The 22049-nt window shown below is 37.8% G+C and overlaps 1 protein-coding gene across 1 annotated transcript in view; it reads right to left on the reverse strand.

The window, feature by feature from the left end:
* The window catches only part of LOC145277949 (salivary peroxidase/catechol oxidase-like), an 85560-nt gene extending 64837 nt beyond the window's left edge, over nt 1–20723 (reverse strand). Inside the window, exons 1-3 of the mRNA XM_080130046.1 lie at nt 20570–20723; nt 8505–8572; nt 900–915 (exon numbers count right to left, since the gene is read on the reverse strand). Coding sequence (XP_079986172.1) covers nt 900–915; nt 8505–8572; nt 20570–20574 — 89 coding nt within the window. The 5' untranslated portion in view covers nt 20575–20723. The remainder of the gene's footprint in view (nt 1–899; nt 916–8504; nt 8573–20569) is intronic.
* Nucleotides 20724–22049: the final 1326 nt, after the last annotated feature.

The following is a 22049-nucleotide window of genomic DNA, read 5'->3' on the forward strand; positions in this document are numbered from 1 at the left end:
TTGCTAATGAAGGCAGGGGTGGCTTCTATCGCCGGGTTTGAATCTATCGACTGCACTGAAGTATCCCGAAAGGATGAAACACTAGTGTCTGTAGATATTTAATAATTATTATAGTAAATAATTAAAAATCTTTATCTACAAGTGTTTCAGTGTCATTTTATTCAAGTGTACAATTATATATTCATATATTAAATTATTATTACGTATTAATATATTAAAATATTATTTTCGGGACATTTTTCATTGTTTTTTCAATTGTGGGCAATATATAAGGGATCATTATGATAAAGAATTATCTTGAATATTTAGATAAATGCAATCGTTTTCGATCCACGATCTCCTCATGGTTTTCAATTTCCACTCTTAATTTATTCAATCTGTATATTCTCCATTCCGTCGATTAATGTTGAAAATAATATAAAATTTTAGAAGTCACATGCAGCACAGCACACGCACTCGAAGAGCAAGAGAGAGACAAACAGAAATCAAATTCCAGACCCTCATTTCTCGCCGGAATGTTGCATCTTTAATGTCTGTTTTACAAGTATTTTAATGGAATGTACTCTGACGAAGACATAGCACTTGTACACGCTCCGACTAATGCGACAAGCAGCAAAATCCCACCCCTTCACTGTAGAGATTAATAGATACCGCAATAGTTTCTTCGAATTGCTAGACTTTAGAATTCCCACTCGGTCTACTGCTTCTCTGACTGTACTGACATGCAGAAGTTCAAATGCAATGTGAACATGCATCTGATTGATCAACTCACTACCTAATGTCCCTGTTGTTATGGTCTAAAATAATAGCTCTTACATCAAAATAGCACTGTTTGCCTTATTTGTGTTGAATAAGAGTAAAAAATGTAAAGAATGTGTATTGCGTTGTAGAATACTCACGGCGGTGGAGCAGCACCTGTTAAAAAGAATAAAGAATATATATATAATTCGAAACATATAATCATAAAAGTATTATTATCTATATAATTCTATCTATATATAATAGTACGTCAAGACAATTTCATGTTCGTACGTCCGTTATCACTAACATTTCTATTGGAATAAGATCGTCCGATCACTAATGATGTAGTGCAGAAAATCTCATTTTAAAAATGTCATTTGATATAAATGTTGTACCGAACATGTAAGTCGAACTAAAATATATTTTAATCTAACCAGCGGATGAGGAATAACGTATAGTAACTCTGCTGTTCAAAGAGAGTACAATTATGTTGTAGGGACTGAGTTCACAAGAAATTTTCATACAATCGAAGTGTTTCACAAACTACTTGATGAGTTTTACAGATACACCGCCCTTATAACCTTAACTTCTGAAAGTACTTTAATAAGATTACTTAGATAAATATGTTCTGATTTAAATAAATGGTTTTTCTGCATTTCTGAACGTTCATCATATAACTAAAACGTTTTATTTATAAATGTCCTACCATTGTTTTCAGCATATGAGAGAAAATAATGTCTGGGCAGCTGCGCCGGTATCCTTTCACCTCGGGCAATTTGCAATTAACTAACTTCTTCAAAAAGAGAGAAGGTAAAAAATAGGAGGATGGACGTCTTAAAACTGCGCAGGACCAGCAATATACTTCAATCAGCAAGGACAGCCACTCTTAACAATGATCCAGACGCTTATTCGCTTTGGTGCCTAGGGACCCCGATAGTGTAGCGATAATAATAAAAGTGACGTTCACGTTGTAACAAAAAAAAAAAAAAAAAAAAGAAGACGATTTTTCAGCTTCTTCGGAAACGCAATCCATTTTTAATTACTGTATAATTATCTATCAAAAGCTTTGAATTGTTAAAAAGGTGCGTGAAATGTAATATTGCCCTTGTATTAATGGACAAGGTTTTGATTAAACACCATGTTCATCTCTTATAATTTCCATATGCGTTTGACAAAAGTAAACCGTTAATATAAATAATGACCGTGATCAGCCAATCAAATCGAGAAGTTGGTACGATAAAGATAGATGGCAAAGTATGTTTTATGGTTCGCTGAAAAATCCTTCTATCTCTTTTAGGCATGACTTATTTAGGAATTCAGTAGATCATACTGGAATTATATATATATATATATATATATATATATATATATATATATATATATATATAGTCTTTGTTTATATTTCTGTGCTGTCAGAGTTAAGATAGGAAAATCAAGATTACTTCATTAATGTAAAGAGAAAATTAACTTTTCAATGTATAGGCGTCTTTTTATTTGTGCGTCGCACGTTAAAATCTTGAAAGAACAAAAATATTTATTCTTTTTCTGGTAAAGGATTGTCATTATTTAGCAGCAGTGTGTAATGTGACATTTATTGATATTTCGGCAGTTACGTTCGTGATAAAATATGGATATGTACTCGAAAACATGTAACCTAATTAATGGGGCACAGGATACTATATTTTTTTAGTTTGTAGAATCCAAACGGAATCAGAAGCAAATATATATATATATATATATATATATATATATATATATATATATATATATATATATATTAGCATTTACTTCGATAGTGCTTAATACGCAAGTAGAGCTTGGTACTAGAATTAAAATATATTATGAAAACTTAGTTGGCGGAAATTTTCTGTCTCTATGTCTATCTTTGCGGCCATGTCATTAGTAAGGGTGCTGGAGGTAAACGTTTTCATCTGGGCTGACGTTACTCGCCTGATAGTCAGGGACCCGAACCTTGGATTAACCACTAAGGAGGCTGTCCTATCAGCAAGTGCAAAGTACTGGGGCTGCTGTATTGCCATTTGTTGAATGGATTCTGGACCATGCAGTAGTCTCTGGTGGGGCCTCTCGATGCCATACTAGTGGGTAATTGTTACGGCTTTACCTTATCATGTGCTACAAAAAAAATCTTCCAGTTTTTTCTCTCTTACTTTCCCTCTCTGTACTGCTCTAACCAAGTATGCTGACCTGTTCCACAAATCCCAAAATACTCAACATGAAATATCTAAAAAAAAAACCCATAAATAAACCTAGAACCCCATCCTCCAACGTAGACCCCTACTACCATGTCTCCTTCTCCATCGTCAGGGGTCTACGTTCCAACCTTCCAGGAGACAAAACCAGACATATTTTTCTAAGCGAAACTGAAATAGGGCCGACCACCTCCCTAAATGAGTTCATAATTAATGGATACTCTAACTTAACATATAAATCTGACCCCCAAGATCGCCATGAGCATGTGATATGTACCTACATTAAAGATGGCTTCCTGTGTGGCAGGGATATCTCCAGAAAAGACCCTAATTTACCTTATATGTCCTTCCGGGTTGCACTTGCTTACACCACTGCATTTATATTTGCCCTCCATCGCCTCCACAACAGCGGAGTTACTATCTTTAAGAGTATATCAGAGAAAATTGACCACATCCTGTCTGCTCATCCCGCGGCTAACATTCACATTTGTGGTGACTTCAATGTCCACGATGTGGAATGGCTGACCCACTCAAATAAGACTGATGGTGAGGGGAGGTTCTGTTATGATTTTGCCATTGCTTATGACCTCACTCAGATTGTTCGCGAGCCCACCCGTGTGCCCAATACTATCGGATTTGTCTTCTATATTATCAGACCTGGACGAATGGTTACTCGTAGGCATACACCAATTCATACCATGCAAAAAATTCCAACAAAAACCCAACAGCCAGCCATGGTTCCCCTCTGAATGTGCTGCTGCCATTGCACACAGAAATCAATGGTCCAGAGGTCATCTCGTCAGCATCCGACAAGGCCAAACTATTTGCCAAGAACTTTGCAGCAAATTCTTCCCTATGCGACGAAGGCCATCAACTCCCCGTATTTCCTCCTACAACACACAACTCGCTAGGTAACAGACAAATATTTGTGCGTGAGGTCACCAAGCTAATCAAAAACCTTGATTCCAGTAAAGCAACTGGCCCTGAGAGTATTCCAATTATAGTGTTAAAAAGCTACAGCCAGAACTTGCCCCATACTGACCAAACTGTTTAAGCGTTGCCTTAAGGAGAAGTGCTTTCCAAAACCCTGGAAAATCTCATCAGTATGCCCTGTATTTAAGAATTCAGGTGATAAGTCATCTCCCTCTCAGTACAGACCAATAAGTCTCCTGTGTGTCATGAGTAAGTTGCTGGAATCCATATTTAATAGAGAAGTAGTCAACCACCTCAACAGAAATAACCTTCTTAGTGATACGCAATATGGTTTCCGTTCTGCTAGATCTACAGCAGATGTGCTAAGGGTTATATCTCATAAGATTAGCGTATCTCTCGACAAAGGCTGTATTTCTAGCGCAATTGCTCTTGAAATATGAAAGGCCTTCGATAAGGTATGGCATAAGGGCCTACTTCACAAGATTTCCAGCTACGGAATTACTGGAAATGTTTTCTCAATCATTAAATCATTTCTCTTTGATAGACTCATAAGAGTAGTGGTTGCTGGGCAGAAATCAGAGGCCCACAGTATTAATGCTGGAATCCCTCAGGGGTCCATCCTGGGCACAATTCTCTTCTCGATCTACATCAATGACCTCCCAAAACACATACTAAAATCATTCGTTGACATCACGACTATCTATGGCAACACATCAAAGGCCACAAATGAAAACGTTCTCTCTGATTCTCTCTCCTCAGATCTTGAACGCGTATTTCAGTGGGGGAAGAGGTGGCTGGTTACCTTTAATGCAGCTAAGACCAAGCTCCTATCATTACATCATAAAAGCTCTGATCCCCATCTGGCATCGATTGAAATGGATGGCTCTCGGCTAAAGAGGCCCCATGTTTTGATAAGCTTCTGGGTTTGACCTTTACTCCAGATCTGAAATGGAACACATACATCAAATCTGTGGCCAAGATCGCTGGGAAAATGGTGGGATTCTTCTACCGCTCCAGAAGATATCTCACTAATGATGCAATTCTCTGTCTATATAAAAGCCAAGTACGTCCAAGGATGGAATACTGCTGCCACATCTGGACAGGAGCTGCTAAAAAACAGCCTATCCTGCCTTGACAGAGTACAAAATAGACTTCGTGATTGGTGGGTGATGCCATTTTCTCTTCCCTGCAACCTCTCTCCCACAGAAGAGAAGTTGCGAGCCTGTCTTTGTTTTATCGTTATTTCCATGACGTGCTCGTCTGAGCTCCATTCTCTGGTCTCCCCTCGCCAGTCTTTCACGAAAAACACTCGACTAGCTGAAACCACTCTCAATAATTTTCCCCACTCTTTATCCGTGCCGAAATCAAAACGTAGATTCCATGAGCAAAGCTTCTTTATTAGAACAGCACGGCTGTGGAACTCTCTGTCGCTTTCCTGTCCCCCCCCCTCGAATTCAACTTGGATGTTTTCAAGTCCAACACAAATACATTCCTGATGAACCGCTTCCTTAAGTAAGACGCCTTATCAAATCCCCAATACTATTACTACGATACTATCCGATTGATTACTGTACACACAATAACCCTTATCCCCGAGTGCCTCCTGGGCCTTGATAAGTGGTGACCCCCATGTAAAAAAAAACTGCACAGATACGTTCATGTCTATTTCCCTTTTAATATATATATATATATATATATATATATATATATATATATTAAAAGGTGACATGATATATTCTGTATATATATTTTAACATTAACTTCGATAGTGCAAGTAGAGCTTGTTACTAGAATGAACATATATTATGAAAACTTAGCTACACATATACGTTCATGTTTATTTCCCACAGGAAATCATTAGACAAAATGCCTGCTGATTTTCTTGGATGTATATAAATATATATTATTTCCTTGGATGTATATAAATATATATGATTTCCTTTGATGTATATAAATATATATTATTTCCTTGGATATATATAAATAGATATTATTTCCTTGGATGTATATAAATATATATGATTTCCTTGGATGTATATAAATATATATGATTTCCTTGGATGTATATAAATATATATGATTTCCTTGGATGTATATAAATATATATGATTTCCTTGAATGTATATAAATATATATGATTTCCTTGGATGTATATAAATATATATGATTTCCTTGGATGTATATAAATATATATTATTTCCTTGAATGTATATAAATATATATGATTTCCTTGGATGTATATAAATATATATGATTTCCTTGAATGTATATAAATATATATGATTTCCTTGGATGTATATAAATATATAGGATTTCCTTGAATGTATATAAATATATATTATTTCCTTGGATGTATATAAATATATATGATTTCCTTTGATGTATATAAATATATATTATTTCCTTGGATATATATAAATAGATATTATTTCCTTGAATGTATATAAATATATATGATTTCCTTGGATGTATATAAATATATATGATTTCCTTGGATGTATATAAATATATATGATTTCCTTGGATGTATATAAATATATATGATTTCCTTGAATGTATATAAATATATATGATTTCCTTGGATGTATATAAATATATATGATTTCCTTGGATGTATATAAATATATATTATTTCCTTGGATGTATATAAATATATATAATTTCCTTTGATGTATATAAATATATATGATTTCCTTGGATGTATATAAATATATATGATTTCCTTGGATGTATATAAATATATATGATTTCCTTGGATGTATATAAATATATATGATTTCCTTGAATGTATATAAATATATATGATTTCCTTGGATGTATATAAATATATAGGATTTCCTTGAATGTATATAAATATATATGATTTCCTTGGATGTATATAAATATATATGATTTCCTTGGATGTATATAAATATATAGGATTTCCTTGGATGTATATAAATATATATGATTTCCTTGGATGTATATAAATATATATGATTTCCTTGGATGTATATAAATATATATGATTTCCTTGGATGTATATAAATATGTATGATTTCCTTGGATGTATATAAATATATATGATTTCCTTGAATGTATATAAATATATATGATTTCCTTGGATGTATATAAATATATATGGTTTCCTTGGATGTATATAAATGTATATTATTTCCTTGAATGTATATAAATATATATGATTTCCTTGGATGTATATAAATATATATGATTTCCTTGGATGTATATAAATATATATGATTTCCTAGGATGTATATAAATATATATGATTTCCTTGGATGTATATAAATATATATGATTTCCTTGGATGTATATAAATATATATGCTTTCCTTGGATGTATATAAATATATATGATTGTCTTGGATGTATATAAATATATATGATTTCCTTGGATGTATATAAATATATATGGTTTCCTTGGATGTATATAAATGTATATTATTTCCTTGAATGTATATAAATATATATGATTTCCTTGGATGTATATAAATATATATGATTTCCTAGGATGTATATAAATATATATGATTTCCTTGGATGTATATAAATATATATTATTTCCTTGGATGTATATAAATATATATGATTTCCTTGGATGTATATAAATATATATGATTTCCTTGGATGTATATAAATATATATGATTTCCTAGGATGTATATAAATATATATGATTTCCTTGGATGTATATAAATATATATGATTTCCTTGAATGTATATAAATATATAGGATTTCCTTGGATGTATATAAAAAGATATGATTTCCTTGGATGTATATAAATATATATGATTTCCTTGGATGTATATAAATATATATGATTTCCTTGGAAGTATATAAATATATATGATTTCCTTGGATGTATATAAATATATATGCTTTCCTTGGATGTATATAAATATATATGATTGTCTTGGATGTATATAAATATATATGATTTCCTAGGATGTATATAAATATATATGATTTTCTTGGATGTATATAAATATATATGATTTCCTTGGATGTATATAAATATATATGATTTCCTTGAATGTATATAAATATATATGATTGTCTTGGATGTATATAAATATATATGATTTCCTAGGATGTATATAAATATATATGATTTCCTTGGATGTATATAAATATATATGCTTTCCTTGGATGTATATAAATATATATGATTTCCTTGGATGTATATAAATATATATGATTTCCTAGGATGTATATAAATATATATGATTTCCTTGGAAGTATATAAATATATATGATTTCCTTGGATGTATATAAATATATATGCTTTCCTTGGTTGTATATAAATATATATGATTTCCTTGGATGTATATAAATATATATGATTTCCTAGGATGTATATAAATATATATGATTTTCTTGGATGTATATAAATATATATGATTTCCTTGGATGTATATAAATATATAGGATTTCCTTGGATGTATATAGATATATAGGATTTCCTAGGATGTATATAAATATATATGATTTCCTTGGATGTATATAAATATATATGATTTCCTTGGATGCATATAAATATATATGCTTTCCTTGGATGTATATAAATATACATGATTCATTATTAGGTTGAGTAACAAAAATAACAAAATAAACAGCCTACCTTCTTTTCCATTGATCCCGAAAGTAAACACGCAAGAAGCGGCAATAAAAGTCAAGTAGGGTGGCAATCTGTAAAGAAATAAACGAGAATTAATCCACCATTAAAACAATGAATGAGGACGCATTTTGTAAAAGTAGTTCGCCTTCAGCGACTGTGCGACATGTTCAGCCATTCTTATTTCAGATATCTGTAATAGAAAAATTGGTACAAATTACAAAACGAGGCCAAACTAACTAAATTTCACAACTCAAATTATCATCATACTCTGTATTCACTGAACAGACATCAAAAGAAGTTATTTATTTATATCTTACAACCAATTTATATACATATGTATATCAAAGACAATACCATAAACAATTTAATAATTATTGTACTGATAATGATATCGATAGTCTCATTAAATGCGTCTTGAATGAATAGATTTCTTACATCCAGTGAGACAGTGATTTGATTCTTTAGTTTTGTAGTTTGGAGAATTTGCATTCTGCAGTTTTACGGTGAACTCTACGTTATATTTTCTCGGTAAATACACTCGTTATTTTAGTAAATTCCATAATTTAGTAAGCATTAAAATATGTTTATAAATTAACTAAAAGTATCAATTCACTTATTTGTAAATTATTTTTAACGTAATGTTTACATTTTCAGAGCCCGAAGACCACTCGAGAATAAAAATAAATAAACTTTTCAGTTGACGATGAAGAACACTTTAGATAGGATTCGAAACAATGGCTTAAATGATCATAATCTGATTATTAATGTGTGTGGCTAAACATATATTTGTTAACATTCGACTTAGAAACGGCCATCTTGTGCTCAGCTGGGATTCAGTTTCACAGGATCGCATTCAACAGCTATACACTTCTTTAAAGGAGACGTTTTTTTATGATTGCTTAATTTAGTTTCAGGTGATGAGTTCACAACTCATAATGATCGGTTATATGCTTAAGAGAAAATCCTGTATATAAAAATATATAACATGTACACATACCTAACTTAATATGCATGGTGTTAGTTCAATGATAACCCAAGGTTCAATCACTCGACAGGCCCAGTTACGAGGGGCGTGCAATAAGTAATGCCCCTGACCCACTTCCAGTTGTCTGATCTAGTTGAAATTTTGCATGTGCACTGATTTATATCTCTACGGGTTAGGTGGCAAATTACAGCTCTGAACTAATCGTGGTTTCTATTTTACAGGTGTTTGAACTGAGTCAGGTGTGAAATGGAGCCTGTTTAATGTCGAGCAGTGATCCGGTTTTTGTATTTGAAAGGACACACATCACAGGAGACTTTTGATGAAATAAAAGAAACTTATGGTGATAATGCCCCATCACATGACCTTGTAAAACGCTACCATCGTTAATTCAAACATCGCCAAATAGCCGAAGATGTCAAGATTGGTACAGGGTCTGTGGAAACTACCATTCATGACCATTTGCATATGCATAAGGTGTCTGCAAGGTGGATTCCCAAGTTGCTCACACCATTCCAGAAGCGAGAACGCGTCGAGTGCTCGAGGATGAAATTGGAGATGTGCCAAGAAGATGAGGCAAAGTTTTTTAAAAGACTGATTACACAGGATGAAACCTGGGTCCATCACTATGAGCCAGAGACCAAAGCACAGTCAATGCAGTGGAAGCACTTGGACTCACCACCTCCAAAGAAGGCAAGGGTGCAGCCATCCGCTGGCAAGGTCATGCTCACAGTCTTCTGGGACCAGGGCGGAGTAGTGATGACAGATTTCCTGGCAAAGGGTACCACAATTACAGGAGCCTATTATGCTTCACTTTTGAGGAAATTAAGGGAAGCTATCAAAATCAAGAGGCGGGGCAAGATCAGAAAAGGTACTCTCCTCCTGCAGGACAACGCTCCGGTCCACAAGTCGCATGTCGCCAGATCAGAAGCATGGGCGTGTGGTTATGAAATCCTTGTGCTAAGCTGGGATTCAGTTTCACAGGATCACATTCAACAGATATACACTTCTGTAAAAGAGACATTTTTCATGATTGCTTAATTTAGTTTCAGGTGGTGAGTTCACAACTCATAATGATCAGTTATATGCTTAAGAGAAAATCCTGTATATAAAAATTAGTCCTCGCGCGAAAGCGCAGGACACAAAATGTTTTAAATAATCATAATAGAATAACAATAACAATAAAAAAGAATTTCGCAAGCGAGGACTACTATTGAGCGCAACCAGTTATACAAGCCTTTTGAAATGTTCATCTCTTTTTTTCTCGTTATATACTGAATATTTTTAATGAAACTTATATGAAATATGTTCCTTATTAAATTGTAAAGATTTTCTATTCTGAAAGAAGTTTAAAAAAAATTTAATCTAAAAAAATTATTTTAAAGTTTTTGTTAAAAAAATTCAGATTTTTTCATTTTTCAGACATGTATGACAAAGAGGGGGTTGCAAAAAAGAGTTGTGGTGTGAGGAGAAATAGATACAAACTGAAAGAGAGAGAATATGCAGACCTGTAATTAATAAATAAATACAAAGAGGGGGTTGCAAAAATTAGTTGTGGTGTGAGGAGATTCACAAAATGAAATGAAATTTAAAACTCTCCTTTTCTCTTACAGGGAGAGAGAGAGAGAGAGAGAGAGAGAGAGAGAGAGAGAGAGAGAGAGAGAGAGAGCACACAGGGAAACAACTGACAATAGTCAGTCAGACTAATGAGATGAGGTAAAAGACACTAGACTCACTAATATGCTATTATACTTTAAGAGAAAGGGGGAGGCGAAACACACACACACACAATTATGTAAGATAGTGAAGTTGGAGAGATTAAATGGACCTTAAACAAAGTTTTTTTTTTGTTTTCTTTTTATTCCAGAACCAATTAGAAATTAAAAAAAAATGAAACTATGAATATAAGACAAATGTTCTTACATATTTAGTTGGAGCTACGGTTATCAAAATATATGATTTTAAAGCAATCCGGCGTTATTCTTTGGTCAAATTTTAAAAATATAGTTGAAAACACGTGTGCACTTCTATCCATTACATTAGCTTTTAACGGTGAACTAAACAGTGTTTTGTTACAAAAAAAAAATGTGAAATTACTTTGGATTTATTTTATGTAATGCACATTTTGTTGCAATTTAAAAACATTATCTTTCATCTAGCAATTAATGATAAATATAACATTTTCAATGATTTTTTAAAAGTGCAACAGAATGTACATTACATAAAATAAATCCAAGGTAATTTTTTGATTCAATTTAAATTAAATTTTTATAAGTTACTTTGTAAAATTCATAAAAGTGCACTTTGAAGATAAATAAATTTCAAATTGAATCTTGTACCTTTACCTTTAAAGCCTATAGTAAAAACATTTTGTTTAACAATTTTCATGCCTTGGATGAAATGCTTTTCTAACTTGTATATAACATGTACACATACTTAACTTAATATGCATATAACTTTATATGTATATACAAATAAATACACACTGCACTTTATTATACAGTAAAAGATGTCCACCCTCTCCAAATATATGAGATTGAAAGAAATATAGAAAATGTAGAAAATGTATATAATAACAGTAATTGTAGGAGCACTAGGAACTACCTTGAACTATTTTTAAATAACGAGGAGAAATTAGAATCAAAGGCGAAATCGAATCCATACAACTCTCAATAATGATGAAAACCGCAGAAAATTTAAGGAAATCCTCAAATGCGAAACTAATACACATAAAACAACGAACACTGACTTGTCACATGTGTTGAAATACAAATAGAAGAAAAACATTGTAATACTAACCATAATGCATGATATAGAACCTTGTGTATATACATATATACATGCGTATATAGCGAGGTGGACATGTTGCGACCAGACTAATTACAAAATACAGATAATCCTTGGTCAGGAGCACGAATTTGAACGAGTTTGAAGTCACACACGACTACTTACAATATATAAAGTCCTGTGGTTCCCACAAACAAGTACTATTTCAGACAGATACATCGGGCGTGTGGTTATGAAATACTTCCCCATCCTCCCTACTCTCATGACCTTGCACCCCCTGACTTTCACCTCTTCCCAGCCATGAAGTTGTTTTTGAAAGGAAAGCGTTTCCCAGATGATGCAGCCTTGATTTCTGAAGTCACGTCGTGGTTGGAAGGCCAACCTGGGGTATTCTACAAAAACGGTCTCTAGAGCTGCAGTAAAGGATGGGAGAAATGCATAACTCTGGGTGGTTCCTATGCAGAGAAAGACTAATAAATGTGCCAAGTTTCGTTTCTCTACTGCTATGGGAAGTTTGTCAGGGGCATTACTTATTGCACGCCCCTCGTATTAGTGTGACACTTACGTCACCCGCGCGTCGTCCAGTGGTGGAATGACCCCGGTTGTCGGTTTTGATGTTTCCTCAGCGATGATGTCACGGCCGGTTTCCTAAAACAGACTTGTCATGCAAAAACCATGGAAGAGACCAAGTCAATAAGCGTTTCTTTTTGTTTAAACTTCTTTGTATTCAATCAGGGTACAATCGCAGTTAGCTGTTTAGTTAGGGACTGGCCACTTGTTAACTGCGAGGTTTTCTCTTCTCTCTCTCCGACAGACAACTCAATTATCTACTTGACAGGGACAGTCGATGGGGGAATCTACGTTCGTCGGACCCAAGGAAGCAAGGCTCTCTCTCTTACTCTCTTACTCTCTGACTGTCAATCTCTCAAGGCTCGCTGCTTATATTGTGGGGGCGTGGACTGGGTCTCTTCCCGTTTCAGGTCGTTGGCCAATCAGAATTAAGGAATCACTGTCCGTCAAATCTTCGCCAGGCGGTATATACCAAAAAAAGGAGCTGCCTTTCTTTCTCTGTTGGCATTCGGTTGTTCCCTAATGGAATTTGACAGGACATAAAAACAGAAATGCCTAACTTAATTATTTTTGAGAGGACATAAAAACCGCTGAATCCGATTCCACAAAGGCCACGCGCCTGTTCAATAGGGTCACGTGTCGCCCCGCTGTTCGGCGACTGTTTGCCCCTGTAGATCGGAATTTCATTGGTACCTCGCCACCCACGGGTTGTCATGGCCAATTTAACGTCATCACGTTCTTCCACCATAAGCTACGATCTTATCTTTTTTTTCTCTTCTTTTCGTCGTTTACAGCTGCCTGTTTTCCCTTTCTTTTTCCACGGGTTCACCGCTACTCTTGGCCTCTTGGTCAGGATCAAAGTGCAGCATCTGTTCTTCGGATGCCGCACTTCCATTTCTTGTTCTCTTTCGGTGGAGGAGAAATCCTTCACGACTGGGACAATTCTTATTTTTGTACCCTTGAGCGTCTCTCATTCCACTCCCCTCCCATCGACATGTCTTTTACATCGTAAAATACACCTTTTGCCAGGTGAATTGTTTCTCAGATGGCTGGATTGCCAACTGCACTGACCGTTTCAATGAGAGAGAGAGAAGAAAAGGGGGGAAAAAAATCGCAAATCGTGAGCCAGCCCCTCTTTCGAGAATATATTAATCGCATGCCAAAAGAAAAGTGATAAAGTCTCTGGAGTTTTAATTGTCCGGATTAGTTGTAAGAAACAAAACACAAAAAAAAAAAACAGAGAAAAAAAAACAAAATAAAGTAAAAAAAAAAACAAAAATAAAAAAAACAACAAAAAAAACAAGAAACAAGCGGAATGAAAGGAGGGGAAGAAAAAAAACGTCTTGGTTGTTAGGAGAGTGTGGGTGTGTGTGTTCCCTCCTCTTCTGTCTCTGTTTGTCTTAGGTTTACAGGTGTAAGATAGAAGTGTCATGGAAGAAAAAAAAATTTTTTTTTTTTTTTTGTGTGTGCGCGTTTTCACCTTTGTTTATCTTTGGTCTGCAGGTGTAAGATGGAAGTGTCCTGCAAAAAATACTATTTTTTTTTCTTTTCTTGCTTGCTGTGTGCGTGTGTGTGTGTGTGCGTGCGCGTCCATAGGTGTGTTTTCTCTTCCTCACTGATTCTCCCGCTACTTTCTTACAATTTTAAGGGCCATTTTGGGCGGCCCCCCGAACGGACTCGTCCTCCGCTCGTTCCACCACGCCTGTCACAACCGGGGTTGCACCGGCCGGCCCCCTCCTTTCGCTCAGCTGCTCGGCCGCCTGTGCTTCAGTGGTGCGCATCCCCCCCCCAGTGCAACATAGCACTGCAGTGCCTGTCTAACGAGGTCCACAGGCTACCTTAAATCATGCAATCGCTCAACCCGTATTTTCAATAACACGTCTCTCAACCTTCCCGGGGCCACTATGCTGGGGGTACAGGTTCCCCGATGACAACACCCAACTGCGCACATACACGTACACCTTTCTTTTTTCTCTGGCCGCTACGCGTGGCTGGCCGTTGGTATTCTCATCTTCATCATCTCCCCCCGCACATCCTTATCCAGCTATCTGCAAATTAAAAACACTCTCCAGATTTTCTTTTCTCACACCTCATTGAACAAATCCTATCCACATATCCATCTTTCTTTCTTTTTCTCTTCCTTCCCCCACCTCTTCCCTTTCCTTTTTTCCCTTTCTTTTTCTTTCTTTACTTCACTTGTCCCATAAGCATTCTCTCACTCGGAACAAGGTACAGCATCTGCCCTAACGCCACACCCAACATGCACTATTCTCATCCAGTGAAGGAGAGATCCTCCCCGACCGAGGCAATCCTGCCCTTCAGTCCCATAATTTGTCCCAGCAGCGCCATTTTGGTCAGAGACCAAGTGCAACAACTGTTTCAATGCTACACTAACAATATTCAATCCCCGTCCCGTGAAGGAGAAATCCTTCTCGACTGAGCATTTCTAAATTTCTTTTTTTTTTCAAAACAGAACAATATCAGCACCGTTAGTTTCTTTAAGATATTCTACTCGACAGTTTAAATTCCCCCAAGACACCCTCGCTCAATACGCGACTTTCTCGTGCTAAGTTACTCTCCCCGTTGGCCAATTTACTCACTGCGAGATACTTCTCAATTACTTATAGTTCTTTTCTGCTATTTACGGCGCCCCTCCCCCTGAAGCCTTCCGTTTTAGTCCCTAGCTACCTCCAAGGTCAGTCCGCGATACAATCTGCCAACAGTGCGAACACATGGGGGCCCTCCATGCATCCACAGAGAAAACAGCTGCACCACATTTAAACCTGGAGATGTCGCTCCAACCTCCCGTCTCTGTCCTACTGACCCCCACTGGTCCTTGGTGGAAGGACGTCACACTACTCCTGGGACAGGGAATCCCCTGCTCCCCTCAACGGCAGCCTCGGTTCACCTCTCCCCATTTGCTGGAGCCAGGAGATGGGTATTGGACACTCTTCATCCCCTTCGTTCGACTCCTCAGCTGACTCTGCGGTCAACTGCCATTCCACTCTCTTTTCATGAGCCGCGCCTGCTCTTCGTGACCTCCCACAGCTGGTGGGGTGGAACCCTGAAATCTCCCGTTCCAACCTTCCGTCCGTCTCTATATTTCTAGGCTCTATGGAGGTCGTCTCTCTTGTCTTAAACCGTCGCTCGGTGTCGTCCCTATAGTCGTCAGGAACTCTGTCCTCATCTCGCGTTTGACTACCCCCGGGATTCTTTATCTTTTTACCCGTCTCCCTCATCCAAACTTGGTCACCCTGTCTTAACTGTCCAGTAAACGCTGCCTTTTTTTTCTTCTTGACCTTCCTGGTCCTATTAGTCCTATCGGCCGTCGCCTTGAGGACCGTCCCTGATTCTCGGACTACTGGATCTGTAGGAGTTACTCCCTTCTTATTAACCCTATACGTCGCTACCCGTTTGACTTGGGACAATTTTCCTCCCTGTTCCTTGGTGCTATCCACCTTGCCCATACAGGTCCCGACCGTTCTTGGGGAAAGCCTCCTGTTGCTGTCAGCTCCCATAGGGAGAGGGACAGACCTTGTGTCACCTAGTGGTATCTTCACCCCTCTCACCGTTAGCGCGTCTGGATTAAAACTCAGAGTGGCTCCCCTCGCTCGGAGCCAATCCTCTCCCAGAATCATTTCGTTGCATAGCCCGGGTACCACATACAGGGGGAAATTCTCTTTCTTTCCGGCCACTCGAACGGGTAGCCATACCTTCCCTGTCACCGACATCCAGCTACCGTCGGCCTGACTGAGCCCCACATCCGACGGGTACAACCTTCTCCTCCCTGCCACAGTCCGACAGACGTCCGCGTCTATTAGGGATATTATCGCTCCGGTGTCAACCAGAGCCTTCACCTGCGTGGCTCCTATCGTCACATTACAGGTGAGTTCTCCCTTTTTTGTGAGTGGAGGGAACACCTGGGCTCTCCTCTTTTCCTGTTTCAGGGTTCTCTCCTGGTACCCCGCTCCCGTGAGCATCGCAACTTGTGACAGTGGTTTCTTTCCAACCCTACCTGTCTGCCCTACCTCTCTTTCTCTACAGATTCGCCGAGGGGGTGGGGTTTGGTTCTGATTCCCTCTCTCCAGAGGATCTTTCGCCCCCGGGTGGCTTTTTCCTCGGTCAGGACAGTCCCTCCTAATATGTCTCGGGTCTCCACACCGCCAACACCTGTGGGACTGGTGGCTGTAGGAGAAACGGTCAATTTTACCTCCTCTCTGACACGCGTTCAGTTCGGTCTTTACGATGCCCACTCTTACTCCCCCATTATGTCGGGGTGTCTTCTCGTGGACAGTGGGGCACTCTCTCGACCTGTGGCCCTCGCCGCCACAGTTCCAGCACACCAATCCAGGCTGGCCCCGGGCGCGTCCTCCGGCCCCATATCTCATTCTGTTCCCCAGTTCCCCGCTCCTATTTCGCGACTCCTCTCCCATTATTCTTTTCTGCAACCACGCATAGTTCTTAGCTATTTTGCGTGCTTCTTCTAGAGTGTCTGGGCAACTCTTTAGCACCTCTATCTTGGTCGCTTCGTCCCGCAATGCATCTACCATCGTGTCAACTAGCATTGCTTGGGTTGTGGGCATCTCGCGGTGTTCGGACACTGGATACGCCAGGACCGCCAGTTCCTGCATGCGGTCGACTAGTCTATCCACATCTTCCCCGTCGGCCATCTCTATTCGAGACAGCTCGCGCACCGCCTGCACTGTGGTCTTTTCGCCGGCGAATTTCCTCTTCACCTGATCGCGAAAATCAGACCAAGCTATGCCCGGGTTACTTTCCAGGCATTTGCATATGTATTCTGAGGCCGCTGCGACTGCTCCGTCACAGGCAAGCAGCACCATTTCTCTATCGGTCAACCCACATACTAATCTTTTTTTTTCTATTATCGCCAACCACTCCTTGACTCCCCTCGGGTCTCCCCCATATGCGGGTACGCTAATTCCCCACAGTGGCCGCTCCATGGTCATCTGCAGCTCAACAGTCTGCTCTGACCCTTCCCCCATCGACTGACCCGCCCCGAGTCCTCCCTGAGAATACATTATGTTATTATCTATTTTTTTCACTCTTACCACTCCTCGCCCCCTACAAGGTGTAACAGCGCCCAAACAAAACACAGACAGCCGCCGAAAGCAAAGCATACAAAAGAGGGAACCAGCAAAAAAAATGGACTTACCCGGTCTGATGCACTTGTGTTCTTCTGGCTGGTGGATGAGAATGACCAACGAGCTGTTCAGACTTTATAATCAGTTGATTAAAGTTCGTCGTCTGGCTTCGCTCGTGGCGTTTTTTTTTTCCTTCTTCTTTTTTCTTTTTTTTTTTTTCAAGATGCGCTTTGGTTTCGAGTTTACTTTCTTTCCTTTTTTCTTTTTTTTTCAATTTTGGCTTTCTCTCTTTTTCTCCCTCTGTGTTTAGTTCGTTTTCTTTTTCTTTTTTTTTCAATCTTTCAACTCTCCATTCCCACTCTCTGCTGGGAGATCTTATGCCCTCGAGAGAGAAAGAAAAAAAAATTATGTGCCCGTGGAAATTCGTTCGCACGTTTCCTACCGAAACGAGGTATCACAGGTCATCGACACCAGTTATGTGACACTTACGTCACCCGCGCGTCGTCCAGTGGTGGAATGACCCCGGTTGTCGGTTTTGATGTTTCCTCAGCGATGATGTCACGGCCGGTTTCCTAAAACAGACTTGTCATGCAAAAACCATGGAAGAGACCAAGTCAATAAGCGTTTCTTTTTGTTTAAACTTCTTTGTATTCAATCAGGGTACAATCGCAGTTAGCTGTTTAGTTAGGGACTGGCCACTTGTTAACTGCGAGGTTTTCTCTTCTCTCTCTCCGACAGACAACTCAATTATCTACTTGACAGGGACAGTCGATGGGGGAATCTACGTTCGTCGGACCCAAGGAAGCAAGGCTCTCTCTCTTACTCTCTTACTCTCTGACTGTCAATCTCTCAAGGCTCGCTGCTTATATTGTGGGGGAGTGGACTGGGTCTCTTCCCGTTTCAGGTCGTTGGCCAATCAGAATTAAGGAATCACTGTCCGTCAAATCTTCGCCAGGCGGTATATACCCAAAAAAGGAGCTGCCTTTCTTTCTCTGTTGGCATTCGGTTGTTCCCTAATGGAATTTGACAGGACATAAAAACAGAAATGCCTAACTTAATTATTTTTGAGAGGACATAAAAACCGCTGAATCCGATTCCACAAAGGCCACGCGCCTGTTCAATAGGGTCACGTGTCGCCCCGCTGTTCGGCGACTGTTTGCCCCTGTAGATCGGAATTTCATTGGTATCCTCGCCACCCACGGGTTGTCATGGCCAATTTAACGTCATCACGTTCTTCCACCATAAGCTACGATCTTATCTTTTTTTTCTCTTCTTTTCGTCGTTTACAGCTGCCTGTTTTCCCTTTCTTTTTCCACGGGTTCACCGCTACTCTTGGCCTCTTGGTCAGGATCAAAGTGCAGCATCTGTTCTTCGGATGCCGCACTTCCATTTCTTGTTCTCTTTCGGTGGAGGAGAAATCCTTCACGACTGGGACAATTCTTATTTTTGTACCCTTGAGCGTCTCTCATTAGGGAGATTGATAACCAATAAAAGCTCACCTTACAATTCTCAGCTAGAAGGCTGTTGGTCAAATGCCAATTCCAGAACTCGCATATCAATTAGGTTTTAAGGGCATTGTCGATTCTCACGATCGGTTCACCCTTTGCGTTCACCAGAGGTCATTCTTTTAGCTCAGCCAGACTGATAATGTACCAAACAATTCTGAACAAGAACCTCAGTCAGAAACAAAACAATGATTATTTTTATCGTTCATTTTGCCCATCCTATCAATTTCTAAGGCATATACGAATAATACATACACACCATCCCGATATATACCAGTGGAGGAATGGTTAACCTATTCAAAGACAGCATTAATATAATTTTTCTGATAATCAGTTGACAGGCCACCAACTCCACTCACTTGGCCTAGACATTGACTCTTACGGTACTAGTCACACTGATGAGACACTTATCTGTAATGATGGTTTGACGTCCTTCTGAGTCTTGCCCAAGAAATAGCGTCAAACACGCACACATACACACACAAATATATATATATATATATATATATATATATATATATATATATATATATATATATATAGGGAAGTAAGATGAGTCAAAGAATTAGCGCTAATACTGGGGTAACGATAAACTACTAAGTAGACCTTTTTTTTTACGTTTTTCTTCCTTTGAAGATTGTAATGCTGGGAATGGGGCAGCCAAACCAGCTGCCAACATTGCCCCGCTTTTTATTGAAACCAACCGAGAATTTTACATGATACAGGAATCATTAACTATAAATAATAGATAATATATATATATATATATATATATATATATATATATAGTAATAATCAGGGGGGGGTAAAAAAATCCCGAATTCGACAGAAACATTCATAAGCTTGACAAGATGGATCTGAAGAAAATCGGAGATTATATCAACCGAAACGTTAGGATAATGACACTAAACATAAGAGTAGTAGTCAGACAAACCAAAATAATATGAATGAAGAAATGTATCCTTTATATATTATTTTAAATTGGAAAACGTATTTAAGTTTCTGAATAATTCGATTTTAGAACAACTTTTCTGAATTTATTTTGTTGAAAAACTGATGTTCTACAGTGTGTATTTTAAGAAAGAACAACAACAACAAAAAAAGATTGAATATAAATCTCACCTCATTGTTTCAACTTGGTCTGAAGTCTAAAGTTCTGATTCTTATTAAGACAGAAGATAGCAGGAAGCAGTGACTTTGCAACAAAAAAGACGTTGTCCAACAAACGAATGCACACCGACTGAAAAGTCTGATGCGATTCTGAAATGCAACTAAAGCTGTTCGTCTTTTATATAGTTAAAAAGGGGTGGGCTGTTCTATTTATAGATTTTGCGTTGCTGTTACTTTTGCCTTAATTCGTACGCGTGAGAGAAAATATACCCATTTAACATTTCCGTTATTTGTTTTTAGTGAAATTTCCCAAGAATCCAAGGCCGATAAGACACATCATCATCAAATTAAAACTAGTTGAAGTATGGAACTCTCGTAGGAATTAATTGACTAAAATTAAGCAATCATAGTGAATTCATATCCTATTGTTCAAAGTCGATCGTTCAAGGAACTTTCATTCGAATCTTTGACATCTGTGTGCATAACTACTGTAAGTATAATATAGTTCTCGGCATTTTTTACTAATGAATCACCGTCAATCAAGACCTAAACACCACTCGAGGATAAGAATTAATGAAACTGTCAGTTGTTGACGAACAGCACAGTAATAGGTTTTGAAGCAACTGTAAAAATTTTATTATGTAATCGGTCGACTGGATAAGAATTTATTAACATTCGACTTGAAGATGATCATGATGTAGTTAGCTTAAAAGCAGTCCATTAGTATTGTATTCCGCAGGTGAGAAGTTATTGAAGAAAACAACTCTTTTATGGTCATGGTTTGAATTATGTGGATTTTTTTTTGAAAAGGGAGTCAACACTTACCAAGGCTCAAAAGCCACTAGAGTATATGGGTTAAGAGTGGAAGGTGGTCAGGGAGACAAACGTCTCAGTGATCATTTTTGGTGGGAATTGAAAACATTGGACTAATTAAGGGGACGGAATAGCAAGGACTTTTTCATATTAGGCTTAGATGATCATGTTTTAGTCAGTAGAAAAGCAAACAATTGTAACAGAGTTCTACAGGCGCGCAGTCTTATGAAAGAAGCTTTATTCATGGAATGTGCGTTTAGATTTAGGTAGTGATAGAAAGTAAGTGAACTTGTTGGTAATGATTGTGGTTTTATGGCTTTTTTAAAAGCTTGATCGAGGACCATTGAATGAAGCTTAGATGAGCACTTGCGGTGGAAATAATCGTTAAGCAGAGACAAACTCGCAACGTCTCTTCAATGGGAAAGAGAAAAGGGTATCGCCTTCTAAAAAAACGTTTCTGCAAATTTAGTATGTGTAACGATATCGCTTCAACGAAATCACTGTGCTTCATTGATGTAGTTAATCCCGAGCGATTCAACCCCGTACGCCAAGTGAAGTTGGACTAGAGCCTTCAGCCTATTGCTAAATTTAATAGAAGTGTTACTATAATTCCTTAAAGTCCTGGTTGTTTTAATGCTTGTGGTACATCCACTAATAGATATTAGGGTGGATATATATA

The sequence above is a fragment of the Euprymna scolopes genome, chromosome 6 (genome assembly GCF_053919585.1).
Source record: "Euprymna scolopes isolate OS-2025 chromosome 6, ASM5391958v1, whole genome shotgun sequence".
NCBI classification, from domain to species: domain Eukaryota; kingdom Metazoa; phylum Mollusca; class Cephalopoda; order Sepiida; family Sepiolidae; genus Euprymna; species Euprymna scolopes.